This window comes from Chlamydotis macqueenii, chromosome 22, assembly GCF_036417535.1.
Source record: "Chlamydotis macqueenii isolate bChlMac1 chromosome 22, bChlMac1.mat, whole genome shotgun sequence".
NCBI classification, from domain to species: Eukaryota; Metazoa; Chordata; class Aves; order Otidiformes; family Otididae; genus Chlamydotis; species Chlamydotis macqueenii.
Window position 1 is genome coordinate 2,088,503 of NC_141577.1, and position 13,214 is coordinate 2,101,716.

The 13,214-nt window shown below is 47.7% G+C and overlaps 1 protein-coding gene across 1 annotated transcript in view; it reads right to left on the bottom strand.

Annotated features, from left to right (window-relative positions):
• CSMD2 (CUB and Sushi multiple domains 2) overlaps positions 1 to 13,214 on the bottom strand; it is a 288,643-nt gene that overhangs the window by 77,484 nt on the left and 197,945 nt on the right. Inside the window, exons 26-29 of the mRNA XM_086764833.1 lie at positions 8,945 to 9,147; positions 6,872 to 7,063; positions 4,227 to 4,365; positions 3,553 to 3,740 (exon numbers count right to left, since the gene is read on the bottom strand). Of these exons, the coding sequence (XP_086620959.1) occupies positions 3,553 to 3,740; positions 4,227 to 4,365; positions 6,872 to 7,063; positions 8,945 to 9,147 (722 nt within the window). The remainder of the gene's footprint in view (positions 1 to 3,552; positions 3,741 to 4,226; positions 4,366 to 6,871; positions 7,064 to 8,944; positions 9,148 to 13,214) is intronic.

Genomic DNA, 13,214 nt, shown 5'->3' on the forward strand with positions numbered 1-13,214 from the left:
GCCTCTTCACTTCTGGCCCACCACAGAAACAGGACATACTAAAAAGCATGAGAAAGCCTCCTGCTCTGGAGTATCCAATCTGGAAACTCCCTCCTGCCCTCCGCCCCGAGGACGAGGAGCCAAACCTAAAGATGCGCCGCAGGTCCCATTCGGCACCAATCCATCAGAAGTTGCTCGGATGGAGGCAGGGACTGTCGGAGTCTGACCCACTTCTGCGTCCATGACAGCAGGTCCTCAACACTCAAAATGTAAGGGGGAAAGAATAATTTGGGAAAAGCTTTTTGAGTGACTAGCCTGCCCTTTACATTACTAACAAAGTGCTGTCTCCATTTAAAAATTACAAGAGTATGAATATAGAAAATGGATCTCAAAATCTGTGGTTTGTGAGACGCTGCAACGCAAACCAATTATTAGAATTCAGCTGATTATAATACAGACATACAATTATTATCTTGGTTCAAAAGATAATACATGTAGAGATACTGAGTTAAAAACCTTAGTTTTCTGTAGCTGAGACACAAAAAACATCTCAAGCAACAACTGGAACAAGAGATAAATTCTGAGTATATTGCAAGCCACCTCGTCCTGCGTTTAAGCTTCTGTTTTGGAACTGTCTTTCCTATTTTTGTCATCAAGAACTCATCATCCTTTTCCTTTGGTACGTATGGGGCTCTGCTACAAACACAGCACACTGCTTTTGCACAAACGACAACGTTAACCAGGCTGGCGCTGCAAACAGGCCCTTTTTTAAGGATTACATTCATCAGGGGGTGCCTGAGCCGGAGTAGGTCTTCCTTTCATGAACCAGCCTGGACCCAAAATCTGCTCACGACTGCTACGTCATTCCAAAGAATAAATTCCTCCCCAGCTGAAATCCCAGACTATTGTGTTTAAGTTTCACCTGACCCTCTGAACCAATTCAGGCTTTACGCAGACAGTAAACCAAACCTCTGTCAATTTACGGGTGCGCGGAAGAAAGGACGCTCACGCTTTCTTTGCTGGTAACCTCAGTTTGATTTTTCATTCTGCTGCACAGCTGCCAGTGCAGCAGATACGTGCTCATCTCTCAGAAATGCTGCTGGTGTGGTGTATCTGTGTAGCTAAACTGGGAAATTGCCTGCCTGAAGATCTGCCCTCGAACACCCTTCCACAGCACTGTCGCATTCCCATTTCACTCTCACTGTCACGCTCAATGCAAAAACTGCCATCATAAAAGTCAAATTCATTCTCCTCTCTCTGTTTTCTCCATTCCTCCCGGCCCCAGAGGACAACTTTCTCTTGAAAAGCCATTGCCCCTGAAACAATTTCAGATGAAGTGCCGGGGCTGTTTGAAACGCAGCCGACACAGCGTAGCTGCGGGCTAGCGACGCAGTCCCAGTCCCAGGGAAGATGCAAGGATTTCAAGGAGGAATTGATAGATGGCTGCTTCGCTTTTTTTCCCCCCCCGAAAAACATTACCAAAAGACAACTACCAAGCCCCCAGTAATTAGAAGTATTTAACACACAGCTGATGGGTGATATATGGTATTTAGGGAGCTATAGGGGCAGAAGCCTTCACGGGCTGCAGCACCAACCAAACCCAGTGAAAGGGCTGGGAAAAGACGGCGTCGTCTTTGAACCGCATGTGGGATTCCACGCTGGCAAGGAGCCGAGCTCAGGATTTGATTTCCTTTCACACACGCTCCCTCTCCTGCATTTCTTTTCTTCTTCCTTCGATTCCCCAAAGTTCTATTTTCTGCCGCTTCTCAGACTTGAATCCCAGGTTCCTTTCAAAGAGCGGGGAAATTAATGAGCAAACCTAAAGCCTCATTCTCTCCTCCCAGCAGTTTGGCTTTGTGGGAAGCGTGTAGGCGTGATGAACACTGTAGGAGTGTTTAGGAGAAAAACGCATAGCACAACCACTCCAATTTAATGAGGTTTCCTTTGTTAACTACTTTCTGGCTGCCCAAAAAGAAACTGAAAAAGAAGAAAACCTAAGACTTAATTTTCAATAAAATTAATTCTAATGAGAGCAAAAAACTTTAAATCTCCTGAACCTTAAGCAGTGCTAAGTGTCTTTGTCTTATTATGTCATAACTTTACAGAGGGAAATCCATCTGTTCAGCATAACTAATTGCCATTTCACTTTCATTTAACCTCTGCTGAGGTAAATTCAAAAGCAGGAACCACGCACTGGAGACAGGGTACAGCGCACACCACAGATGCAAAGCCGTGTCTTGTAGTGGCACGCACCCAGCACACCTGAACCCATCAATGCTTTTTTCCCATACTGCAAACTAGTCCATATAGGCCAGGGCAGGCTTGAAGAATCATTTCCTTCTAGTCCTGTTTTTTTTCCCAGTTTTTAATCCTTTTCTCCATTCTGCATAACCCTGGCTCACCAGATCCAGCTTTTCAGAGCATATTTTTTTACTACAGCTTGTAACAACTCCATTCTTCCACCCACCCTACGCACAAACAAGGAACATCTCTGCCAAAATCTCCATTTTTTCCCGCCATCTCCCAGAAGAGCAGTGCCAGGTCTGTTACTTCTCAGCTTGCTCCATCACCAAAGAGCTAAAAGCACCCAGGGAAAACTCCAACCACTGCCCGTCTCTCACCATTAGAGCTGAAGCCACCAGCATGTTTTACTTCTTCCTCAAGCAAACAAGAAAAAGAAAGCCTCTGCTCTAATAACACAGATACCTGTGAACTACTCTGTTCATTTCATTAACCATTAGGGAATTTTTAAGCAGATGCTTTAGAACCTAAAGTGAACCAGAAGGCGGAGATTTAAGGAGAGCTCCATTGACTCAAGGGAGCTGAGCATCCACCTCCGTCATCCTCGCCTCTGGATACAGCCCCCCGATCGCTTGGTACGCTCTTGGATGGCAGCATCAAGAATTCAGACGGAGATCCCATATCGGATATGTATGTCTGCACTTGCTTTTCTTGGACAAAGCTGCTCTTGCCACTAAGAACAGATCTTCAATCCACAGCGACGCAGAGCATTCCTAATAAGCAGTTAACAGTTCAGCACTCCCTGGTGCTCCGAAAGCTCAAATCTGCAACGAAGTGGCATGTTCTGCTCACTCAGGAGAGGACAGAACTATTCAAAATCAGCGTGGAGCAAGAAAGATTATATAGAATACAGCCTGCACATAAAGATATGCTTTGAGAATCTCCCTCGCATTTTCTTTGAAGAAAAAAAAAAAAAAAAAAAAGAGATGTAAAAACTTCCTCCTCTGATAATGAAGGCCCCGCACAGAAGCAGCCACAGGTGGCTGATCCTCAGTCACATCCCAGACCTTCTGTGCTGCTCGTATCTACCCTGCATTCCCTGGCTCCTCTGCCCGCTCTCTCCAACTCCCAATTTTCCCTCCCATGCCTCTTAAGCAGCTTTGGTGGTAGCAAAGCAGACAGCAGGATTACTGCCTAACGAGAGGTTTCCACAGCTTCTAGAGCTTCTCCCCTTTGCTTCAGCTAGGTGGTTCAACCCAAGAATAACTGCAGGTCAAGTCCTACGTACTTTGCCGAGTTAGCCAGGCCTGGCGCATCCCCAGCAGCTCTTACCTGTGTAGTCAATGACAAATCCGGTGTTGCTGACCGACGCATCGCTTCGGAAAGCAAGGAAGAGGCTGTTACTGCTGCTCTCTATCCTCTCGGGTAGCTGCGAGCCGTAAAAGCTTCCAATCAGGGGGCTGAGCGAATCGGGTCCGTCGTAGATATGAAGGAAATCATAGCCAGGCTCCAGACTGAAGCTGCAAAACCAAAGAGTGCTTGAAGAACACACACGCTACAGCCCCTGGAGAACAGCAGAGATGCTGGGCTTGATAGGCTGCACAGCCCCAGAGCTGAGAGACTGATTCTGCCCCAGAACGGCTCCTCAGCTAAGTACGGGACATTTCTGCCTCTGTTCCGCACATAAGGAACCAAGGACCGGTGATACAGCCAAGGGCACAAAAGTGTAAGCCAGTGTTGCTACAGGGGTGCCCTATGCTGCACATGGTTACGTTCTGTAAAAAAAACGGGTATCAAAGAGGAGCTGCAGTTGAAATATGTGTACCTTCCCCAAATCAAGGTAACATTACCCAGGCCTACAGGACAGTCCTGCCAGGTTTGGTTCCTTCAGAGGGGAAAGGACCCACACGCAGACCCGTTCCCCAGGCAGTGCCCCACCACTAGTACTCCCTCCCCAGCCCGCAGGCAGCCACAGGAGCGGAACCAAAGAGCTCCTGGGTACGTACGTATTAAATACCAGGGCAATGACATAGTCCGGAGAGACGGTCAGCTGCCAGTCGCACTCCTTCCCCGGTGGGTACGGCTCCGGGTACTGCGGGGACAAGATCACTCCCGCCGGTCCTGTCAAGACACCTCCACAGGGAGCTGAGGGCAAGCAAGCAAAGGGATGGGGCTTTGTCACAGAGAAATTTAAAAAATAGGAGATGAGATGTAGGAAGGGAGAAAGAGAGAGAGGTATGGCCAGATAAGGGGACAGAGAGGCAGTCTGCAAGGCTGTGTGATATTAGGAAACACATTACAAAAGCTTGCGGTGCCCTAGCAGTGGTGAGGGTGCACACACAGAGCTAAGGATGCTGGCACAGCCTTCGTAAGACATCTGTGCATCTGTGTGACTAACCAGAAGAGGAGAGAGATGCTTTATGCCTTCTGCTGCCTTTATTTAGGCAACTCCTGGTCAAAATCCGGATGGTTGCTAAACAAGTGAAAACATGTTGTCTGGGACTAATGGCTTGCTCATGTTTATTGCAGTCACCAACACATTAAACGTCAAGCTGATTGAAAAATCCATTATTACTTTTTAAGGCTGAAAGTGCCTGGACATATTTGCACTGTGGGAAATATTAATGATTGATTGATTGCTGCCAGCCTTCCTGCAATCTCTTCACAAGAGCCGATGCTCCACCATTCCCCCTGTTGCTCCGATCGACCCTCCCAGAACTGGGATGGGGTCAGAGGGAAGCACAGTCCGTGTCAGACTCAGGTGTCTGACACCAGCCAGCCCACAGCAATGCAAACACCGAGCAGCAAATGAACTAGCATGGCACAGAAAGAACAGGACAAATCTTGGGAGGATCTTCCACGAAGGAACGAGCATGTGTGCATATCCTGAGGGCTTTTATAAAGTCCTGCAAATACACAAGAATCTCCAGGTATCAGGTAAAAGGCACTGGGGCTGTTCTATAAAGATCACAGCAGAGATTAAACTAGAGATCCTTCTTCGAGGCCCAAAACCAACTTCTTCAGTCACGCCCTGTTGCAGGCTACTGCAGGCACCGAGAATCATCATCCCTCCCAAACAGACAAGGAAATCACAATAGAAAGTGAAGAGTTTAGCTGAAGGGCATGCACAAGTAACTTGGAAAAACCACAAGCATCTATTATTTGTCCGTTACCTTAATGTTCACCTTTAGGGTGTGTTCCTCTTCCAGACTGTAAAATCAGGGGCAAGTTCAGGAAGAAACTAAAGTATACAGACCCATTTTTGAACAGCCTAAGGAAGATGACTGCTCAACACCCTCTGATTTCTTTGAAAATCCCACCCACAGCCTCCAAAGAATTTAAACGAGAAACTCATTGAAGCCCCAGCTGTTTGGAGTTGGGTCAGGATGCAGACTTCAAACATCCCAAACCTCTGGGGGCTTTCAGCTGAGGTTCCAGTTCAGCCCACACCGTTTAGGGACTGCAGAAATTGTACAATAAAGATGAGAAAATATATTTGAAATGCTAAATACAAACATAAACCCCAAGCCCTAAATTAAACCACATTTTCCAACTCAGGTCTAACTAGGCAGCCTGTTACACAGTTACTACAAAACCAGTGTTATTTGGCCACTGATCACTCCTCCAAATCCTCTGTCACTGAACAGATGGAAGGAGCAAGACATTGCATTCAGTTTTTTTACAGAGCTTATGACTCCTAAAACACGACTGCCAGACTTATGTTCAAAAAAGGACCCAACACACTATCTCCAAGTCAAACTGGAGACGACCCATGGGAATCCATCTCACACCAAGGTTAAGGCAGCAGTTACATATCCCTGAGAAGAATAAGAAGAGTCCAGCTTCTGGTGTGAAAGAAAACTCAACAGGAGAATGATGAGATGGGCATGACACGCAACAATACGATTTCGTTATAGCTCCAGGAAGACTAAAAGGACTGTCTCCATCAGGCTGAAAGGGTGCCACACTGTGTCACGAAAGTCATTCAGAAACCAAATCATCTTGCAGGGAGCATAAATCCTGTGCATGCTGTAGAAGTTTCCTAGCTGGCATTAAATCAGGTGTTAGAAACAGAATTACCTGACTTTTCTTGCTTAGGATAACAGTGCATAAACAGGAATGAAGGTTACGGGATAAGTAATTTGTGGCTAGCATTTAATTGGCCAGCAAATTGGATGTTTATTGCTCTTATGTGCTTAGCGTGGCTATTTTTATGTGTTCTGGACATATTAAAGAGAATCACTTTTATGAGCTTCTTTTATTACTTTATGAACTCAAAGAAAATGTCAGACAGTTCTTTCTCGTGACAGAATTTCCTGTCTCCTCCTGCAGAAATTACTCACCCATGACCCCAATCCTCTCTACCAACCTGAGTTTTAAAGAAGCCTTTAATTTTGACTTGTCAGGTTAAATATCATCACTTACGCTGCAGCATGTCCTAAGAGCTTCCAGCATGAACTAGGTTCTCATTGTTCCAGACGCTCTGGGGATAAACCCAAAAACTAGTTCTACAAGCCAGCTACCCGAGACATCTATACCTCGTCACACACCTCTTCAAACCAGGTGGGACTCACCTCCTTCAGAGACAGAAGTCTGGCAATGAAACAGGGCAGGGAACCAGTGCAATGGGAGGAGGGATGCGTGTTCATACCTATGCAGGAGGGAGGGTCTGGTTGCCAGAAAAATCTGTTCTCAATCTGCACACAAGTGATTTTGGCCTCCCCTTGCAGAGCGTATCCTGGATTACACTGAAAGACGATGGAGTCACCTGCCTCTTTGCTGTCACCACTCCGGCTCCCGTTCTGGGGAATTCCTGGGTCATTGCAGGAAGTAGCAGTAGAAACTGAAGAGTATTAAAAATACATATTTTATATATATATTTGTATTTAATACAGGCTTACATCATCAGCTGTACTGAGACTCTGTCCTCAAACAGATACCCAAGCAATGACTTCATTCCTCGTCTCTCCTCCTCCAGCATCCCTTAAAGCTCCCCCACACACAAAAACCGGCTTTGACTTTGCTCTGAGCATCTGCCACTCCAGCTGGTGACGGCCCTGGGGAATGGCAAGTTCAAGTGCACCACACAGAGGGCAAGTTTGATGTGCAATTGTGCACACACATGTTTACTTAATAAGTCCAGACATCCCCTGATCTTACATGGCATTTTTATAGAATTCTGTGTCAGACATGCTGCAAAATGAACTAATCCGCTAGCACTTTTCGCTGCCCCTGAGCGGCAGAGCAATTTAGCCTTTAGCCCTGTGAAGCATCAAGCCTGACCTTTTAGAAAGGCACGTGTTTCCCTCCCAGTCTCGCTGCTGTGTCCCTCTGAGGTACGAGATGACCCCCTCAGCTGCTTCTCAGCTGGGGACGGGCAGCACAGCTTCACCGCTGACCGAGTTTAAGCTCCGTCAACACTACAACAACTTAACACTATGGAAAGTCCTGCAGTAATGGAAGTTTGGCAAGCTTACACAGATCATTAAAGTTCACAAGATCCAAAATTGTATACTTCTGAGCTTAGGGTCGAGTACTTCGTCACACCTTGTGAACAAAGGCTTTGGGCAGAAGCATTCAATAAAGACCAGCTCCGTATCAGGCAGTGGAGCAGAGCCTATTTCCTGCTAAGGTGATGAGAGTCTATTACATCTAGCCAGTTTAGAGAAAGCTCTTCTTAAAAGAGCCAGAGGAAATCCCTCTCTCTCTTTCTGTGGAACTGAAGATAAGCAAGTTAGCGGCCAGTCCCTGGAAGGCTGAGACACAAGCCTCACAAAGACGATAGCAAACCTGTGCTGGGCAGCACAAAGATCTCCCTCTGCCTTGGGTCATTCCAGGTCTTGTACCCAGCACAAACTGTTCCCCAAGAGCTGGCCTGCTCTCCTGGCCGTGTATGGCACCCTGAACAGAAAGCTATGGGCAAAAACTTGAGAGAGACAGAATGAGCTCTGGTGCTGAGATGTCCCCGAGTTCCAGGAAGGTCATACCATCATCCACCCAACGGTCTCCCCCTGTTCACTGCCATCTCCAAAATAGGCACCTGCTGGTTGGTCACTGGACGTGCCAGTGAAGGCCTGCATCCTGGAAACCTGTGTGTGAATGCTGAAGTGTCTTACCCTAACATAATCAAAATTAATGTGTTTGCAAGGCCAAGCCTTAGGTAATGGCTGCCAGGACTTGGGCAGTGACAGACTGCAATTGCACTACACGTAGCGCTGCTGCTAGCAACGGCATCCCTACAGCTGACAGAGCTTTTTGTGACCCACATCTCAGGGGGTCCAATCTGAGAGATTTTAAATAGACTTGGTTTTCAGAGACCACTGACCAACTGCTCTCAGAACGCCTGGGGGAAGCTGCCTGCACACTGGTGTGTCTGAGGGATGTGTGGGAATGCAGTGGAAAATATCTGTAGTGCCTTCTTGTGTATTCCCACCATGTACTGCTCTACACCTCGCTGCCAGGTTCACCACTGTGAAGGTGACTGTGGCAGAGGGGAGCACAGAATTCACCTGCATTGCAAGGACAAAATACAAGAGTTTCTCTCTATTTGCAGAGACTGCACCCAAACCCAGCAGAGCACAAAGGGCTGGAAGATGGCACGGTTTCTGCTATCACGTTCAATACAACGCTATTTGCTCACCACCCATAGTTTGCAGATAGACGCAAAATCACTTATCAGCAAGGCCAGGTTTGGACAATGCTGAGGAAACGATGTAAAGCCTACCTGAAAACTGAACAGCGAAGCCCTGCTTGCTTGTGAAGAAATCGGTGTTGAACTGAAGGATGACAGAGTTGAAAGTACTGTGGACATCGCTGGGTAAGCCAGACCCGCTCATCTCCTTTAGCAGGATGCCATTCTCCACTGGACCGTCCCAGATCCTCAGCACATCGTGGAACTCCTCGGTGTGGAAAACCATGAAATGCAGCCTGTATGGCAAAATCAACCGGAGATCAGACCACAAACTGAGCTCTGCCTTTTCTCCTGAAAATACCAGAAACGCCGTTGGTAGCAACCTAAGGCACCTTGGCCCACAAGGAACGTGTTCTCTCCTGTTATCCACAGCTCACCTTGGACAACGTACTTTAGCCCTCCACCAAACTTCATCTGTCTACAAAACCCAAGATCTTTTAGTCACATGCCTCCCTAACAAAACATATCCACAAACAAAATCCAATGGAGTCATGGATACTAATGTTTTCTGAGAAGTTAGGCCCTTTTTGGTGTGCTCTCCTGAGCGAATAAAATTACTAGTTTCTCCTAAAAATCTTGAGGAACAAGGAAAAGGTCCAAAAGCCCACTGTGGGCAGTGTAAGTGTCCCCAGTCGAACATCACAGTTGGTTTGACACTGAAGGTGCTCGGACATTGCAACAAGCAGCTGTCACACAGACAAAAGGCTCTGTCAAGGACACAGAGGAAACCTGCAGCAGAGAGGCAGAGGGGCTGTGGAGGAGAGGATGGGGGTTTCTCAGGGGTTTCACTGAGCTCTGTAACAGAGAAATACAGAAGTACCGAGAAACTTATTCTAAAAAGAGAATGAGCAGAAAATGCGCTGGGGTCCCTTCAGACAGCTTACATAGATTCATCCAATTCACACACTGTCCCTGTGCTCACACAGCAACAACCTTGGCTGTCCTTGTGCTTTTTTTTGGTGTCCTGCAAGGAACAGCTTATTGTCACGGGCCAGCATTTACTGATAACACACATTGATTTTTGTTACCTGCACTCAGATCAAAGAATTTGCTCCTGGCACAAAGCTAATCTTGTGTGTCAGGGGAAAAAGGAAAGGAAACAACCAATACCACCCTTACTAAAATAGCATCACTCTGGAAAAGAAACCCTTACCGGGGCGTTAACTGTCCTGGAGGTTAACAAAACAGGGCAGAAAAGGCTGCGTGGGAGGGTGGCACACAGAGGGTGCAAATTCTGGATGCTGGGTTGCAGCACCTCTGCGGGGAGAAGGGGCTGATACAGCACAAGATTCTGACGTGTCTTACAAAGTTCTGGATATTGCAAAACTCCATTGGGGTCAGGTAATAGAACAACTTCAGCAAGAAATAAAGAAAAAGGGAGGCAGCATGAGCCAGCTCTCCAAAACCCACATTAGAAAGGGAAAGGAGAGAAAACAGAAATTAAGAAACTGGCAGCTGGCAATGGAATTGCACTGTGCTCTCAACAAGGTGTTTACTAGGATGCTCTGAATGCAGATTTCATTTCCTTACTCTGTGAATTTTATAGTTTTGTCTGCCCTGGAGAGAGGGCTGCAAGGCTTTTGGCGTACGCAGCAAATGCTCCTTAGTCCCGAACTGCCTGCAGCAGTACTGCTCCCAGCTCTGGCATTCTGCTTTGAAACCAAAACAGGGCTACGCGCGTTCGGCACTTCCATAGAAAATTCCCCAGGGAAAGCCCAAGATACTGCCAGGAGTCATCACGGTGACAAAACTCATTCCAGAGCCTGTACCAGCAACAGACCGAAGGGGTGGGAGAAGGGCAGAAACTCCCTCCATGCCCAGGAGAGGTCTGGTGGCACTCGGGGACAGGACAAACGTGGTCCCAACATCAATCCCCAAGCTGCCCTCTTCCCACCCTGGGCTGGGGAGGATATCGCACCGCACCTCTTCCCACCAAACCAACCTCAGCTGCGGAAGGATGCGAAGCAGATGAATTCAGGCTTTGGGATCTTCCAAGATCAGAAGTACCATCTAAGCATAAGATACTGCCGTGATTATTGTTACACCCACGGGAGTTATCAACTAAAGGCTACGATACATCAGGGCTCAGTCCCTTTCACTCCTGCACTTAAAATGCCAACGGAAGAGAATTGCCTCTGTTTTTCACTGCCACATTACCACTGGGGAAATACCGTCTGACACAACGAAACCAGGCTAACACGGGGTAACTCCAGGCGTGCCAGTTCGAAACAGGGGCAGAAATCTATAAACTGCACTGAGAAAAATCTGCAAAAAATAAAACCATCAGGTACTGTGCTTAAAACCCTGACAGCCCACAGAGGAAAAGAAGGAAGCGTTCACTTGGCTGCTTTCCCATTTATCCGGGGCAAACATAAATAAATCAGGTAGAATTGTAAAAAGGGGAAAAAAAAAAAAAACAACCCACCCACCACTGCAATGTAGTCAGCAACAAAATTATGTCCCCAGAACCCGACAGAAACCAAAAGAGCTGAATCATAAATCTACCTAGCAGAGACCTTGAGCAAAAAGGAAAAGAGCTGGACTCAAGGAAAATAAGAACGGATCCCAGCAGCACTGCTCTCCACAGGTGCCTTGGCCTGGGTACATCTGCTCTCAGGCCAACTGGCTCTCGTTAGCCAGAACTGCCAGGGAAAACCATTGCTGAAGACCTCGGAAACAGGGAGATGCTGGCAGAGCATCTCCTGATCCGGGGCGGGGGGACACCCTGAACAGCCACCACCCCGGTGGCTCACTGCCACCTCCCCGGGGACCCAGGCTGCCGACAGCAGCTCACTTCCCTCAGTCATTTTTAAAAAAAACAACGTGCAGGGAAGGTCCCACCACGAGGAGAGAGCCTCAGCGTGAGAACCGGACGACACAGCGGCCAGGCACAGGGTGTCCAGCGCCAGTCTGTGGGGACAGCTGACATTATTGAGAAAACCATCGTGCTCTGAAGCAAATCAATCTATTTGAGAGGCACATCTGTACCCAAACAGCACGGGTTTCCTGTCAGCCTGATCTATTCCCAGCACGGCTTAATTTAAGACAAGGGAGAGACATTGGTTTAGCAGATGATGGAGAGGAAGAGAATTTTATTCTTGCACTCTGACAATCCCAATTACACGCAGGAAAATGCAGTAAAAAGCAAATTAGGAATTGTGGCCCTATCTGTGATAGAGGGAAAGTTCTCCCAGCTTAGCAAGCAGCAGAGAGGAGAGTCCAGCTCTGCACCGACCACCTGCATCTCTGGTGAATCGTTTAGCCCCAGCTCTTCAGCAAGCACCCCACACCTTGGCTGGCCCACCCGGGGCTCTCTGCTGACGTCTCCCATCCGAGCTCTGGCTGCCCCAGTTTGGCTCAGCCGTGCACGAGGCCGGGCTCCCATCTGGAGCTGGTTTCCGCAGCCTGACACACCGGTAACGCCCACGGCTCGCACCAGAGGCACACGTCTTGCACCCTACCAGCAGCTCGCAGGGCTGCCCCGTCTTCCCTCCAGCCCGGAGATTGCTCCCAAATGTAAAAGCTGTTCAACGTTACAGCCCCACATATCTCCAAGGAAGCAAGCTGGAACATCCCAACATTCTGTCTCATATTTCTAGATGAGACTGTGAAAAACAGAACCTGTCAAGTGCAGCCCCGTCCACTAAACCAGGATTAGCGATATCATTAAACTCTCTTACGGCACCGGGATCACTGCTACGCAATAAAACGCCACCGCCGCTTCTGCGCATTCGCCGCTCTCAGCTGTGCAGGCAGCACTCACCGGCAAGTTTCATTCATTCTCCAGCACACCCTCGCACTTCTTTCTCTCCCAGTCTCACAGAGAAGCCAAGTCATCTCAGTTGCAATTTTACGTGCGCGTGCCTGCGCGTGTTTGTGTTACATGACATAAATGTTGAAAATTAAATATCAGTATGAGGTGATTCTTGCTAACTGTAGAACTGTAGTCACATAGGTTAAATTTTATACGAAATCTATTTGTCCTTAGAGGGAGTGGGACCCTAGAGATATTATAATACGCATTTGTTAGAAGCTAGCCTAGCATATCTTTAATGCAATGGTAAGTCCCAAACACCACCTGCAGAAATAGGTGCTGAGCCATCACTTTGGAGCCAGGAAAATCAAGGAGCATCGCAACCTGTTCTCAAGACCAGAGATGGAGATTTCAAGGAGGAGTTTGACCAGCGAATTTGAGGAGGGGGCGTTTTGACAGCCACCAAGACCACCAAAAGACCCTCGACTCAAAAGACTGGGCATGCACGAGTGGGTGGGGAAATGATGTAATGGTTTCTCAGAAAATTTA